Below are 17101 nucleotides of genomic sequence, written 5' to 3'. Positions count from 1 at the left end.
ATAGAGGGACAGGCTGGCAGAGAGGGACAGGCTGGCATAGAGCGACAGGCTGGCATAGAGCGACAGTCTGACAGAGAGGTACAGGCTGGCAGAGAGAGACAGGCTAGCAAAGAGGGACAGGTTGACATGGGACAGGCTGGCAGAGAGGGACAGGCTGGCAGAGGTACCATAGAGGTACAGGCTGGCATAGAGGGACAGGTTGACATAGGGGGACAGGCTGACATAGAGGTACCATAGAGGTACAGGCTGGCATACAGCGACAGGCTGGCAGAGAGGTACAGGCTGGTATAGAGTGACAAGCTGGCAGAGGGTCAGGCTGGCAAAGGTACTATAGAGGTACAGGCAGGCATAGAGGGACAGGCTGGTAGAGAGGGACAAGCTGGCAGAGAGAGACAAGCTGGCAAAGAGGGACAGGTTGACATAGAGGTACAGGCTGGCATAAAGGGACAGGCTTGGAGAGAGGGACAGGCTGACAGAGAGGTATCATAGAGGTACAGGCTGGCATAGAGCCACAGGCTGGCAGAGTGGGACCATAGAGGTACAGGCTGGCAGAGAGGGACAGGTTGACATAGAGGGACAGGCTGGCAGAGAGGTACCATAGAGGGACAAGCCGGTAGAGAAGGACTAGCTGGCAGAGATAGACAGGCTGGCAAAGAGGGACAGGTTGACATAGAAGGATAGGCAGGCAGAGAGGTGACATAGAGGGACAGGCTGGCAGAGAGGTACCATAGAGGGACAGGCTGGCATAGAGAGACAGGCTGGCAGAGAGGTACAGACTGGCGGAAAGAGACAGGCTGACATAGAGGTACCATAGAGGTACAGGCTGGCAGAGAAGTACCATAGAGGTACGGGTTGGCAGAGAACGACCATAGAGGTACAGGCTGGCAGAGAGGGACAGGTTGACATAGAGGGACAGGCTGGCAGAGAGGTACCATAGAGGGACAAGCCGGTAGAGAAGGACTAGCTGGCAGAGATAGACAGGCTGGCAAAGAGGGACAGGTTGACATAGAAGGATAGGCAGGCAGAGAGGTGACATAGAGGGACAGGCTGGCAGAGAGGTACCATAGAGGGACAGGCTGGCATAGAGAGACAGGCTGGCAGAGAGGTACAGACTGGCGGAAAGAGACAGGCTGACATAGAGGTACCATAGAGGTACAGGCTGGCAGAGAAGTACCATAGAGGTACGGGTTGGTAGAGAACGACCATAGAGGTACAGGCTGGCAGAAAGTTACCATAGAGGTACAGCCTACAGGCTGGTGGAGCACATATGCCCACACACTGGAGCACTGATCAGAAACACTGCGCACAATCCCTCTGACAACACTGCGGGGCACGGCTCAGGGTGACAGGAGGAGAGTGCGAGCTAGAAGAAGGTAGCGGAGTCTGCGCTGTAGCCGGTTGTCATGGAGACCGGGCGACAACAAATCGCAGCATGGAGGGAGCGGAGGAGGCCCGGGAGCCGGGTGAGTGCTAGCTGCCTCTTCCTGTGGGTCCCGTGTCCGGCTCCGGTCTGTGCAGCACCGGGGGATGCTGGCACCGTGCGGGTCGCGTTGTGTAGACGGCGGCTGGTCAGGATGGCGCCTGCACACAGGGCTGACATAGGCTTCACATCCACATTGTTACAGCTGCTCCTAGTGTCCGATTCAGGGCAGATCCGGGCACCTTTCCTGGGACTATGGGATTTGTTAGAAGACGCATGCGGCTCTGGTATCTCTGCTGACAGCTGCCCTCCAATGAGGAAAAGCACTGTTTATTTTTTTTCAGTCATTATGGACTTTTTGCAGTCATGTTGATTGTTTTTTTTAGCTGAGCATGAACACTATAAGGCAGTTGTGAGGTACACCGTGCACCTACATGGAGATCATGGGTAAACCGTGCACCTACATGGAGTTCAGGGGTAAACCGTGCACCTACATGGAGTTCAGGGGTAAACCGTGCACCTACATGGAGTTCAGGGGTAAACCATGCACCTACATGGAGTTCAGGGGTAAACCGCGCACCTACATGGAGTTCAGGGGTAAACCGTGCACCTACATGGAGCTCAGGGGTACACCGTGCACCTACAGGAGATCATGGGTAAACCGTGCACCTACATGGAGTTCAGGGGTACACCGTGCACCTACAGGAGATCATGGGTAAACCGTGCACCTACATGGAGTTCAGGGGTACACCGTGCACCTACATGGAGTTCAGGGGTAAACCATGCACCTACATGGAGCTCAGGGGTACACCGTGCACCTACATGGAGATCATGGGTAAACCGTGCACCTACATGGAGTTCAGGGGTATACCGTGCACCTACATGGAGTTCAGGGGTAAACCATGCACCTACATGGAGTTCATGGGTAAACCGTGCACCTACATGGAGATCATGGGTAAACCGTGCACCTACATGGAGTTCAGGGGTACACCGTGCACCTACATGGAGTTCAGGGGTAAACCATGCACCTACATGGAGCTCAGGGGTACACCGTGCACCTACATGGAGATCATGGGTAAACCGTGCACCTACATGGAGTTCATGGGTAAACCGTGCACCTACATGGAGTTCAGGGGTAAACCGTGCACCTACATGGAGTTCAGGGGTACACCGTGCACCTACATGGAGTTCAGGGGTAAACCATGCACCTACATGGAGCTCAGGGGTACACCGTGCACCTACATGGAGATCATGGGTAAACCGTGCACCTACATGGAGTTCAGGGGTACACCGTGCACCTACATGGAGTTCAGGGGTAAACCATGCACCTACATGGAGCTCAGGGGTACACCGTGCACCTACATGGAGATCATGGGTAAACCGTGCACCTACATGGAGTTCAGGGGTAAACCGTGCACCTACATGGAGTTCAGGGGTACACCGTGCACCTACATGGAGTTCAGGGGTAAACCATGCACCTACATGGAGCTCAGGGGTACACCGTGCACCTACATGGTGTTCAGGCGTACACCTACATGGAGTTCAGGGGTACACCGTGCACCTACATGGTGCTCAGGGATACGCTGTACAGGTACATGAAGTTCAGAGGTACACCATGGACCTACGTGAAGTTCAGGGGTACACCGTGCACCTACATGCAGTTTAGGGGTACCCAATGCACCTACATGCAGTTCAGGGGTGTTTACGCAGTTTTTTTTATTACATATTTTTTAACACCGATTACGCCCCAAATCCACTTTAAAAAAAAAAACTTCAGATCTGCTTGCAACAAGCTTTCAATCCGTTCAAATAAGAAATTGAACACAATCCTATAGTATACATGATGTTTTTTTCTGCAGGTTTTTTAACTCATATATACAGTTGTGCTTAAAAGTTTACTTACCCCGGCAGAATTTTTCCTTTCTTGGCCTTATTTCAGAGAATATGAATGATAACAAAAAAGCTTTTTCTTCACTCATGGTTATTGGTTCGGTGAAGCCATTTATTGTCAAAACTACTGTGTTTTCTCTTTTTAAATCTTAATGACAACCAAAAACATCCAAATGACCCTGACCAAAAGTTAACATACCCCAGTTCTTAATACCGTGTATTGCCCCTCTAACATCAATGACAGCTTGAAGTCTTTTGTGGTAGTTGTGGATGAGGTTCTTTATTTTCTCAGATGGTAAAGCTGCCCATTCTTCTTGGAAAAAAGCCTCCAGTTCCTGTAAATTCCTGGGCTGTCCAGCATGAACTGCGCGCTTGAGATCCCCCCAGAGTGCCTCAATGATATTGAGGTCAGGAGACTGAGATGGCCACTCCAGAACCTTCAATTTGTTCTGCTATAGCCAATGACAGGTCGACATGGCCTTGTGTTTTGGATCGTTGTCATGTTGGAACGTCCAAGTACGTCCCATGCGCAAGTTCCAGGCTGATGAGTGCAAATTTGCCTCCAGTATTTGCTGATAACGTGCTGCGTTCATCTTTCCTTCAACTTTTACCAAGTTTGCTGTGCCTTTGTAGCTCACACATCCCCAAAAGATCAGCGATCCACCACCGTGCTTTACTGTAGGAATGGTGTTCCTTTCATCATAGGCCTTATTGACCTCTCTCCAAATGTAACGTTTATGGTTGTGGCCAAAAAGTTCAATTTTGGTCTCATCACTCCAAATTACCTTGTTCCAGAAGTTTTGAGGCTTGTCTCTGTGCTGTTTGGCGTATTGTAGGCGAGATACTTTGTGGCATTTGCGCAGTAATGACTTTCTTCTGGCGACTCGAACATGCAGCACATTTTTCTTCAAGTATCTCCTTATTGTGCATCTTGAAACAGCCACACCGCTAGTTTTCATAGAGCCCTGAATTTCAGCTGATGTTATTTGTGGATTTTTCTTTGCATCCCAAACAAATTTCCTGGCAGTTGTGGCCGAAATTTTTGTTGGTCTACCTGATCATGGTTTGGTTTTTACAGAGCCCCTGATTTTCCATGTGTTAATCACAGTTTGAACGCTGCTTTGGATATTTTTTTGTATCCCTTTCCTGGTTTATACAGTTCAACTACCTTTTCCCATAGATCCGTTGACAATTATTTTGCTTTCCCCATGACTCACAATCCAGAAACGTCAGTGGCTGGATGAAAGATGCAAGAGTCTGTCTGGATCCCAGAAACTCACTCAGCTTTTATGTACACACACTGATTACAAGCAAGCAGATCACAGGTGAGGATGTTAACCTTTAGTAGCCATTCAAACCCATTTGTGTCAAATTCTGTGCATGTTATCAGGCCAAAATCACCAGGGTATGTGAACTTTTGATCAGGGTCACTTGGATATTTTTGGTTGTCATTAAGATTTAAAAAGAGAAAACAGTAGTTTGACAATAAACGGCTTCACCAAACCAATAACCATGACAGGAGAAAAAGCTTATTTGTTATGATTCATATTCTCTGAAACAAGGCCAAGAAAGGAAAAATTCTTCCAGGGTATGTAAACATTTGAGCATAACTGTAGGAATGTTCACACAGAGTTTTTTGGTTGTGGATTTTTATGGCTGAAAAAAAAAACACTTGTAATGTACATATGTTTTTTTTGCTGTCTTGTAAAAACATGCAGTTTTGATGCTGTATTGATGTGGTTTTTTATGCCTTTTTAATTGTAATACAAGGAGTAGCATCAGAGTGTGTTTTTGGCACGTTTCTGCTGCAAAAACCTAAACAAAAAATGTGATAAAAGCCGCTGCAAAAATGCACTATTTACACACGGAAAACACATCAAAGATTTGACATGGCTTTTTCTAATACACTTTACTAATGCAAGAACCCCAAACAGGCAATCTGGAAAAAATTCTTAGGATATGTTCACAATTAGTTTTTTGCAGGGTTTTTTGGGGGAAAAAACAACAAACAACAAATGAAGAATCGTTCAGAAAATGCTTGAAAGACTATTTCTATTAATTTCTGTTGTAAAAAGACTTGCTGATCATAAATTCAGGCTTTTGCGTGTCTTTTAAGCACTTTATCTTTCCAAACATGTCAAGCGGTTGAAAGAAGTGACCGGTCCGTTCTTCAGGTATCTTCCTCTCTGCAGGCACTCAATACATTGCAAAGTAAATCAATTGGGAGGAAAAAAAAAACTCTTGAAAGATGTCTTGATGTCTTTTTGTAATGCTATTATTTAATTCCTGACTTAATTGATGCTAAAAAAAAATCTCCAACACCACCCAAACCCACAAAAAGGCACTAAATGCTAAAAAAAAAAATGCTCAGAAAAATTGTTAACAAAACGCATCAGGACAAAATAGATACCAGCGTTTCATCAAGTGGTTTCCACTTGAAAATCTTATGATTTTTGACCACCACATAGATTTTTTACCAGATCCACTTCAAAAATGCCTGAAAAATTACTTCAAAAACTTTTAAAAAACTCTTCCTATTCATTTCTATTGTAAAACCACTTTACAACACGCTTTTTATATGTTCAGTCTTTTGAAATCCTTTTTCCACTTCAGGTTTTGAAAAACACCTGGTGGAAAAATAAGGGAGTACATGTCATTTTTTTTTAAGCGGCTTCTGACGGCATGCACTCGATATTAGGCACTGTCCAATCAGAAGGCTGCAAAAAACTCTTTCAACACGCTCCTAAAAAGCGATGTGCACACGGCGTCTTTTTCAGGTGGATTCTGCCCGGTATCCACCCGCGAAGGCTCCACATAAAATGAACATAGTGCACAGCAATGTCAAAGTGTCATTGCTGTGTACATCTTCCTTCTTTTAACCATTTCAGGGTTCAGAAACGTGTTAAAAGAAGCATCACGCTCATTCTTTGGGCGTCTTCTGCTCTGAAGCCACCTGCACCTGCACTTTATACAGAAAAGTATAGAGTGAAAGCCGCCAACTAAGCCATTCACGGCTGTGCCGGCGCCTGGATGTGTGCACATACCAAAATTTTTGAAAACTCCGTCAGTAAACCTTTCAGAAAAAGAAAAACTCTCGAAAGAAGGAGCGTTTCCTGAAGCTGTCTCCACTGGATAACTCGCCGTTTCTGAACACCTCACAATGACGCTATGTGCCCGTTCCCTTATCATATCACAGCACAAAACAGCGGGCACATCCCATTGGTTATGCTGTAGTCAATCTAGACCGCAGAAATGAAAGGGCTCAGTGGGCACACTCAGAGGTTTGGGAACTTTGCTCAGGTAGTACATACAAAGTATTGTGCGGAAAGTGGACCACCATCAGATGATCACGACTGCGTGTCATTTCATTGTCCTATAGAGATATAGCGCCAACTAATCACGTGGATTTGATGCATTTATTTTTCAGGAGCATCACATTTGACAGTAAGAAGAGAGGGACAATTGCCATCTGTGGAGATGAAGACCCCCCAGACTGAGTAAGAAAGACGTATTAATTCCAATACTCCAGCTGAAAACGGATCTAGGCATCGCTATATTGTAGTCAAATAAAATGTCTGAAAAGAAACACCGACCTCTAATACAGGTGTCTTAAAGAGTGATATATTTAGCTAAACCAGTAATCTGGTGATGTGCAGCCCCATGGTGGAGATGTGAGCTGCCGCCAATACTCCCACAACGTTAAATAGTATAAAAATTAAAATAAAAAAGGGGGTGATAAAAGAAGGTATTTCCTGTGGGTCTGTCATACTCAGCAGTGCTTTTATCACCCACTTTTTTATTTGTTTTTTTATTTGGTCAGTATTTTACCAGGAGTGGAATAGAAACACGTCAGCACTTCTGTATTTATCACCCGCTCTTGGTTTTGGCTTACAAATACTGATGTAAAATACTGACCAAATACTGAAGGTGGGAATGTGGCCTATGAACTATTTCTGCATTATGGAGTCTTTATTCTCATTATAGGTTCACAGTGTTGTATTGTCACCAATGCTAGAACTGATACAAAAATGTACCCTATCTCTTTCGCTAGGGGAATACTTAGCAGTAGAATTTGTTACAGAAATGTACGGGACTTGCAGAGATTTCTCTATGAATCTGAATTTCAGTTGTAGAAATTTCTGCAACCAAGCCATGTGTGAACATACCATAAAATAGCCCCATTTTAAACCTCTGTTGAGGAAGGTCAAGACATTTACAGTTGAGTAAAATTACTGCTTTTCAGCCCTCATTCACATGTCAGTGTCATGGCCAAAAGTATTGGCACCCTTGAAATATTTTTCCCAGAAAATTATTGCAATTACACATGTTTTGTTATACACATGTTTATTTCCTTTGTGTGTTTTGGAACAACACAAAAAAACAAAGAAAAGAGGCAAATTGGACATAATTTCACGCAAAACTCCAAAAATGGGTGTTTTGGCACCTTCAACTTAATATTTGGTTGCACACCCTTTGGAATAAATAACTGCAATCAATCGCTTCCTATAACCATCAACAAGCTTCTTACACCTCTCACCTGGAATTTTGGACCACTCTTCTTTTGCAAACTGCTCCAAGTCTCTCATGTTTGAAGGGTGCCGTCTCGCGACAGCAATTTTAAGATTTCTCCACAGGTGTTCAATGGGATTTAGATCCAGACTCACTGCTGGCCACTGCAGAGCTCTCCAGCGCTTTGTTTCCATCCATTTCTGGGTGCTTAATGAAGTATGTTTGGGCACATTGTCCTGCTAGAAGACCCATGACCTAGAAGGCAAAACCAACTTTCTGACACTGGCCACAACATTGCGACCCAAATCCTTTGGTAATTTTCATATTTCATGATGCCTTTCATACAGTCAAGGCACCCAGTACCAGAGGCAGCAAAACAACCCCAAAACATCTTTGAACCGCTACCACATTTGACTCTAGGTACTGTGTTCTTTTCATTGTAGGCCTCATTCAGTTTTCGGTAAAAGGTAGAATGATGTTCTTTACCAAAAAGCTCTATCTTGGTCTGATCTGTCCACCAGATGCTTATTCACGTACATTTTGGCAAACTGCAGTCTAGCTTTTTATGTCTCTGTCAGCAGTGGGGTCCTCCTGGGTCTCCTGCAACAGCATTTCATTTCATTCAAATGTCAACAGATAGTTCACGCTGACACGGATGCACCCTGAGCATGCAGGACAGCTTGAATTTCTTTGGAACTTGATTGGGGCTGCTTATCCACCATCCGGACTATCCTGCATTGCAATCTTTCATCAATTATTCTCTGCCGTCCACATCCAGGGAGATTAGCTACACTACCATGGGTTGTAAACTTCTTGATTACCGTTTTTGCGGATTATAAGACGCACCCCAAATTTTGGGGAGGAAAATAGGAAAAAAAATGTTTTTACTGAAATGATGGTGCGTCTTTTAATCCGCTTTTACGGTAGCTTACCTGGGGGTGGCGGCAGGAAATGCTACAGACTCTAGGCTGGTAGGAGGTAGTGTTCGATGAAAGTGGGAGTGGGGACTGAAGGAAAATGGCCGCCTGAGGCGGTGCATGCACAATTGAGAACTCAGGAGCTGAGATCTTGGGAGACGAGATCTCGGTGCCGAGATCTCAATCTGCACATGTGCTGCCTCCTGCGGCCATTTTCCTGGAGTCCACCTCATTCAAAATCATAGAATGTGCAGGGGCTCCGGCCTTTCACAAAATGTCGGCGGAGCCCACGCACTGCCGAACACCACCTTCTACCAGCCTGGGGCCCGCAGCATTGCCCCACTCCTTCCGCTGCCAGAAGCTTCCTGCAGCAGCGACTCTGTAACCCTGCTCCATGCAGCCGGGAAGCTACATTCAGATTATAAGACAAGTGAGTTTGAACTAGCATCACACGCTTGAAACAAAGTTACTTACCCACAATTTTGGAAAGGTGCCAACAATTTTTTTTCTGGCCTATTTTTGGGGTTTTGTGTGAAATGATGTCCAATTTGCCTTTTTTTCTCTATTTTTTTGTGTTGTTCCAATACACACAAAGAAAATAAACATCTGTATAACAAAACATGTGTAATTGCAATAAATTTGTGGGAGAAATACTTAATTTTCTGGAACAATTTCAAGGATGACAACATTTTTGGCCATGACTGTATGTCTGCCCTTCTCTGGCTCTATGAAGCAAGAGTTGTCCAATCAAAGAACAGTGTGGAGGTGTAGAGGGAAAACAAGTAGGTGAGAAGGTGCACTTTAATCTTTGATCCTGCCATGATGCACCGAGCGCCTGTACTTGGTTTGAGCAGTCATTCTGTGCTGACATAGTCCCTTTAATGGCTGTACGAACATCAGCTACTACTTTCCTGCCGATCACCACTTCAATCAAGTGTCATGACTCAGACATACAATTACTTGAATGATGAGAACAGATAGACTAGCGATGTGCCAATTATTCTTACATACTCTGTTCTCAGATCCTGCGTTATAAGGAGTAATTGAAAACAAAGTCAGGGCATAAACAAAACTATTAGGATCAGGATAAGTGAGCGTCCGCTGCACTTCGCACAGGACCACCTCTTTGATTTCCAGGAAACTTCTAACAGGGAACTTCAAGGTTGACTTTAGAAGAGCCAGGCTTCAAGCATAGTGATATGCAGAACATACTGTATCCCGCCATCTGTCCTGCCACTAGTACAGGCTCTTGTAACAATAAAACTCCTCAACTAAATAGTTACTAAAGTAAAAATAAATTATGTATGCATTTACTAAAAAGGCAACAACTATCTTCCGCTTTCATAATGTGACAAATAGTCCAAATAAAGAAAGTTAGTATCGGCACTTTAACCAAAAAACATTCCTCCCCGCACACTAGGGTGGTGCTCAGCACAATACATAAAGAGGTAAAAATCCAATATGAAAAGAGAGAATGAATATGCAGCTTAGTTGGTTTAGTTGGCTGTGTTGTAGATCAGGTCTTTGTCCTTTTGTGTGCAAAAGACCCAAAATATTTCCACATGTTCAGTATCAACCACTTTTTCCACTGTGTGCTCTCACCAGTTCAACTTAGTAATTATTATCAAAAAATATTATGATTATTTGTTTATTTGAACAAATTTGACATCCTTTTGATGATAACAGTTGAAACAATGTTTTTTTTTTCTGCAAATAAGAATGAATTGCTAACTAGGTCTCTGTTCACATTTCTCTTGGCTTTACATTCAGTTTACATGATTTTTCTATTCACATCAAGTTTTTTATTTATGTATACAGTAGGTACACTGAAAATTAGAGACGAGAGAATATTTTCGAGTAGAATTAAATTCTACTCGAATATTACAAAAATCCGCATTCAACAAAATGCTAAATTTTTGTAATTCGCTTCCAGGAGGATCAAGCGAAATGGCGGCCAATGGCCATCATTTTTCTGAACTGTAAAGAGCTATCAAAAAGGTTAAAAAATAAATAAGAAATCCTTATACTCACCTCACCTCTCATCTCTCCTGCCACTCCGCTCCTCACCATCACCTGTACTGTCCTCAGAGGCTGGAAAGATGAGCGGTGAGGTGAGTATTAGGATTTTTTTTTACATTAATAAGTTCTGGGGTCTGGAGAGACCCCAGAGCATAATAAGGGACATTACCTTCACCGAGAATAACTCCTCTGCAAATCCAATTTCCTGGGAAAATCTGCGTGAACAGGTGACTTCAAATGTGGCCTGATCTGCTCATCTCTATAGAAAATCTCTTACCATATGCACTGAACATAAAGCCCAAGCATAAAGCACCGTACACCATACAGTTACATATCTCATCCATGTCATCTAGAGACCATTAACTTGTGACCGATCTCAGGTACAGTACTTGCTGGGAGCATTTCCCACTGCATTCCTTTAACATACACACCGAACATCGTGTGAAGATAGTCTGCACAAAACAAGGCACGGGAGTGAGAATGCACAGAAGCAAGGAAGAAAGAAAACACCAAAATTGTCTGTATGCATAGGCTGAGGACACAACTGTATTTGTCTCTTTCATCAAGGCTTCCATTGATGGGGTCAATGAGGCAGATCTGCCACGCAGTCTTAGGCTGGTTTCACACGTCCGTATATTTCCTGTACCGGAAAGACAGGTACCGGAGATATCCTTTTCCCGTGTGTCACCCGTGTGGCAACCATGTGCCGCATCAGGATCACACGGACCGGCACCTGGGAATCAGCGCTACAGTCAGCACTGTTCCCAAGTGCCGGGTGCTGAACGCTGCCCTCATCATGGTTCCTTGCCAGCGCTGTGATCAGCACCAGCAGGGACAATGATGAGGGTAGTAGTAGTCTGCTCCTGCAGTGTCCACCCGTAAAAATAAGAATAAATCCATGTGACCGATCAGCAGAGGAGCTGGGAAGAATGACTTCTACAGAGAGCGGGCTCCGGATCTCTGCTAAGCTCAGGAGCGGTGTCCTGTCACTCACTCAGCACAGCTCCGGGGCCGCTCGCTGGAGCGGCTCATTCTCCCCGGCTCCTCTGCTGATCGGTCGCATGGATTACAGCGGGGGACAATTAGGTGAGTATATGGATTTTTTATTTTATTCTTATTTTTACAGGTGTAGGGCAGCTAGGGTATTTTAAAACATAACCTTTGATTAATTAGATTTGAGAATATACAACACTTAGTAAAACCAAAGTAGGACCTAAACCAAGGTCAATATAGAAGTATAACAATGTCCAAGACAAAAAGTATATGATAATACTCACAAATACAGGGACACTGTTGTACCAAAAAGGACTGAGAGTGAGACTCCAAGGTGAAGAGCAAATTAGCCTATGGAGCTGACTCCTTGTCCCAATAATGAATACTCATATGAACCATTCTCAAACCATTAAACAATGGAAGAGGCATCAATATGCATTTATCTATATATGGAAAAAATGATACAAGGAGTGTGTTTAGTGACCCCAATGTTCAGTGTATCTAACCATGTGCATATCAGTCACTAGACAGAGTAGATATACAGTCTGCATACTATTACCGTTAGGCAAGACAATACACTCCATATAAATCACCCCAATGGTGAATAAGACAAAAAATTAAATATAAAACGGAACGTCCTCACCCATTGTAGTAATCTCCGTGGTAGTTAGTCCTGGGGCTGTCTCAGTGGAGGGAGCCATCATCCATAAGGAAACACAGCAGCATATCAGTGAAGGCATATGGTTCTGCCCCTATTTAGCCCTAAAGGGGAATACTGCTCTGTCCTGTTCCCAAAGGCTCCCGCCCTGACAAGGACATTCCACAGCTACCACTACAATACACAGACCTTGCTTTTGCCCTCAATATGCCTCTCATGCTTCCCAACGCGTTTCATCCTTCACAGGAATCATCAGGGGACATACGTACATGATAAAGCTGGATGCTATGCTATTCTGCTATATTAGGAGTCAATGTGTACTCCACTACATGCTACAAGGGAGTGCTGGAAGGAGTCAGTAGAGGGGATATATATATGCCAACTAGGCAAATTCTGAGCTTTGGCGTAGTGATAGGCTGGCCTTAAGACATGATCTGGATAGCCCCTGTCTCTAAACAATTACCCTTGCTGCCCTACATATATACAGTACAGACCAAAAGTTTGGACACACCTTCTCATTTAAAGATTTTTCTGTATTTTCATGACTATGAAAATTGTACATTCACACTGAAGGCATCAAAACTATGAATTAACACGTGTGGAATTATATAATTAACAAAAAAGTGTGAAACAACTGAAAATATGTCTTATATTCTAGGTTCTTCAAAGTAGCCACCTTTTGCTTTGATGACTGCTTTGCACACTTTTGGCATTCTCTTGATGAGCTTCAAGAGGTAGTCACCGGAAATGGTTTTCACTTCACAGGTGTGCCCTGTCAGGTTTAATAAGTGGGATTTCTTGCCTTATAAATGGGGTTAGGACCATCAGTTGAAAAACCTAGAATATAAGACATATTTTCAGTTGTTTCACACTTTTTTGTTAAGTATATAATTCCTCATGTGTTAATTCATAGTTTTGATGCCTTCAGTGTGAATGTACAATTTTCAAAGTCATGAAAATACAGAAAAATCTTTAAATGAGAAGGTGTGTCCAAACTTTTGGTCTGTACTGTAAATAACGGGTCTTGAGATACTTTGGGGTTATTTACCCTCTTGCTGCAATTGTATTTTTACAGGTGGACACAGCAGGAGCAGACACTACTACTACCCTCATCATTGTCCCTGCTGGTGCAGAGCACAGCGCCGGCATTGAACTATGATGAGGGCAGCGTTCAGCTGAGGAAAGTCCTCATGTGAAAAAAAAATAGCTGCTGCGCGGCTGTCCTGTAGCGTCGGGGCTGCAGGCGGCTCCTGATGGTGGGCACATATTAAGTGTTGTATAACTGTTTTCTGAATCTTCTGATTTGTATCTTTTTCCACAGTACTGAAACAAGTAACACAGTCCAAAATCAAGAGTCCAATCCTGACAACAATGGTAAGTCATTTGACTGATATCTCTAATGAACTTTTAAAAAAAATCTTCTGTCAGCTGCTTTTGACCTAAAATAACAAATGTGCACATACTTTCCCTTTTCAATCATTAGCCGCTTTAGTACTGGCACTGCCATGGTTCCCCGACAGCCTCTGCTTAATTTGCTGGATCGATGACGTGCTGTAATGGCCAGTGCAAAGGATCACTGGCGTCATGTGCTGTCCATACTGACATCACTGTGGGTAGTGATTGACTGCAGTGGTCACAGATCATTGTTGCAAAGGTGTAAACTAAGACCAGCAGGGCATATTGGGGCCATCACCGCTGGACTAGCAGAGGATGTAAATGATTAGTGTCATAGTTTGTGCCTATGTGTTATCTTACACCATAAGCAGCTGATATAAGAGATTTTAAAACCTGGAAAATAGTAATGACAGTAAAATACTAAATACAGTATAGTGAAATTAATGTTTATCCTGTTTTCTAATATCTTCTTTCAAGAGCGCCCAAATATTGAGCTTCCCTTTAATGTAACTAAGAAGATGGAGTAACACAGATTTCTTAAAGCATTGTGTACCTGAACTTCTCTTCAGATGGAAGTAAATGTTGACAGTAGCTTCTTTCCAAGCAGGAAATCTGCTCTGTGTCAGGCAATCTAAGCAGAAGACATTTCTTCTATGTTCTGACATGTTATTAAATTCTATTGATGATCAACGGTATGGGAAGAAATCAGAGCTAAAAGCTAAAGGTGCACAACACTGCCGAATTCATCAGGCCCCTTTGTTATAGTGATCGATGAAGGGTCCCACCTTATGATCTTCTTCTGACACTATCTACTCTCTTAAAGGGAATTTGTCACCAGGTATTTCTACTTTATCTGACATGTTAGATAAAGCTTCGATATAAACCCTATCAAAATAAAAAAACACCAACTACAAAATACTAAAATACAACTGCTTCACAGCGTTAGAAACCTGTTGTCTTTGTTTTTTTTATCAATCTCATCTCGGCAGTTAATTCTGGCACACATGTAGCTTTAAGCATATTTTCCATTTTTAGAGGTTGCTTCCACTCAAACAGTAATTGAATCTGCTGTGACTGAGCAAGACGAAGGTAAGACAATCTAGAAAGTATTTTTTACAGTTTATTTGCAAAACTAGGCAATCTTTCTTAATTTTTTTTAATTAAAATTTCTTATCATTTTGTTGCTGTTGAGTCTGTGTAAATCTTCCACATAGCTGTCTGTTCTGGTGCTTTTGACGTAGATCTGACAGCAAGCTGCCCCTGTGTCAGTTTTCTCTTATCTCTATCTCCCTATTCCCTATATTTATGGTGGCCATACATATATGATAAATGACATTTGACCATCAGCTGTCCTCCCCGACTGCCCCATTTCAATGGGGAGAGCAGAGAAAGCTGCTGCCATTCGGCTCTGGAAGTGGCTTAATTCTCAAACTGTCTGACCCTTATCTTCTTTTATATCATCTGTCAGAGAGTCTGGAGGCTCCTATACACAATAATGGAACTAACTAAAAGGTGTGGCCAATCATTTAAATACACATTCCCACCTTCTTGTTTTCCCTCAATCTCCACCCCCTCTTATTTGATTGACAGCTCTGGGTTTATAGAGCCAGAGAAGGGTGGCGGTAGAGGAAAACAAACAAGGGGGGAGGATGCACCCAGCGCCTGTAATTGCTTGGAATCGGCATTCAGTGCTGACAGAGTCCCTTTACACAGGCGGCTGATTCTGCTAATATCGGTAGGTTCGGCTGACTGTAGATTCATGGGTATGGAGGCCCTTAGAGATAGTAGGGGGAAGGAGGTTGTACACAGCAGACCATGGTGTAGAGAGGAGGTTAGCAGAGGAGAGAGAAATCACATAGTGTAGAGAAATATTTAAAATAGGTGTAAAGATAGGTATTTAGAAAGGACATTTTAGGTACCGGACCAACCCCTTAAGGTTGACAGTTCAGAGCAGCAGCATGGTGGCTCTACCAGTCCAAGCTCAGTGCTCTCCCAGGCTGCTAATATTGGGCATCTTTTCCTCTGAAGCTCGGGAGAAGCGCTGGGGCACTTAGGCTGGGTATATCCAACGATCCTGCCCGCTTCACAGCAGCACTTTCTGGCTCTGAAGCAAAGGGCCTGCTAGCGGCAAACTAGATTAGGTAACCGGCCACTCTGAGACTGCAGGGTTGCCATTTACGTAGGCAATGGACTAACCTACAGAATTACAAATCCTTCTGTTTTTCAGAGCAGAGAGGATGTTTAATAAATGGTAAACTGCAAAGCGGCCTTTTTTTTTACTAGCATTTTGCAATTGTAACCAAGAATTTGTAAGAATTGAGACAGCTGTATTAACTCATGGTTGCCATTAACATTTGTAAAAATATTTTTCCATCAACATCCATAGCCTTTATTATCTTGGATTACTTGCAGACTTATACTCCTCAATATCAGAAGACCTGAGTGAGCTAAGCAATCTTTATGACATGGAGGTAATGGCATTTCATCCTTTCTTAACTTAAAGCACCACCCCAGCATTTGGATTTTTTTATTGCACCGCTGGAGTGGTGTTTTAAATGTAAGTCCCCTGCCCCCTGTCTGATACTCACCTGCCATCACCTTCATCGTTTCCAGCGTCGCTCCCGTCAGTCTTCGGCAAAAAAGGACCTGCCAGCAGCTCCAGTGTTTCAGGGAGCGCGTCGGAGGTCAGTTTTCAATACAAGTCTATGAGAGCCTCATTCTGGCCTCTTTCTGGCTCTCATAGACTTGCATTGAGAGCTTGTGACGTAAATTCTGACTTCTGGCCAGTCAGAAGCTACGCTCACGAGATGGCGCCACGGGACCGGAGCGATGCAGAAAAACGATGAAGACGCCGTCGGAGAGTGAGTATATGACCAGGGGTAGGGGGGCTTACATTTAAAGCACCATTCCACCACTGAAAAAAAACAAATGCCGTAGTGGTGCTTTAAACATTACTGAATCCTTTAATAATGTGATCTTTTCCTGTAGTTCTCTCATGATTATAGGGCGTATTTTGAGAACCACCTAAAGACTTTGCCCAGTGTTGGCCCTCCGACTATCCTGGCATACAAAAGAGAATCCTCAGAAGACAACCGGCTGCTGGCAATGATGAAGGTAGTTAATTAGATCCTTCTTGTATAACTTGCATAAAAAGGTCATGAGTGTGATAGTACTGTGGTGCAATCCTCCCTGGAATCAGGTAATAGAAAATCCTATTAGAACATTTCAGCAATATCTCAGTCGTTATGTGACACGTTATTCACAATGCACATTATACAGGGAGCGTGTTACACTTATTCT

At 43.5% G+C, this 17101-nt stretch overlaps 1 protein-coding gene across 1 annotated transcript in view; it reads left to right on the top strand.

The window, feature by feature from the left end:
• The first annotated feature begins 1155 nt into the window (after positions 1 to 1155).
• ERICH6 (glutamate rich 6) overlaps positions 1156 to 17101 on the top strand; it is an 88181-nt gene continuing 72235 nt past the window's right edge. Inside the window, exons 1-6 of the mRNA XM_073674713.1 lie at positions 1156 to 1463; positions 6738 to 6807; positions 13728 to 13780; positions 14837 to 14890; positions 16214 to 16272; positions 16790 to 16915. Coding sequence (XP_073530814.1) covers positions 1433 to 1463; positions 6738 to 6807; positions 13728 to 13780; positions 14837 to 14890; positions 16214 to 16272; positions 16790 to 16915 — 393 coding nt within the window. The 5' untranslated portion in view covers positions 1156 to 1432. The remainder of the gene's footprint in view (positions 1464 to 6737; positions 6808 to 13727; positions 13781 to 14836; positions 14891 to 16213; positions 16273 to 16789; positions 16916 to 17101) is intronic.

This window comes from Phyllobates terribilis, unplaced genomic scaffold (genome assembly GCF_046119375.1).
Source record: "Phyllobates terribilis strain yellow unplaced genomic scaffold, ASM4611937v1 Scaffold_3__8_contigs__length_932513732, whole genome shotgun sequence".
NCBI classification, from domain to species: Eukaryota; Metazoa; Chordata; class Amphibia; order Anura; family Dendrobatidae; genus Phyllobates; species Phyllobates terribilis.
This window is presented reverse-complemented; position numbering and strand designations above follow the sequence as displayed.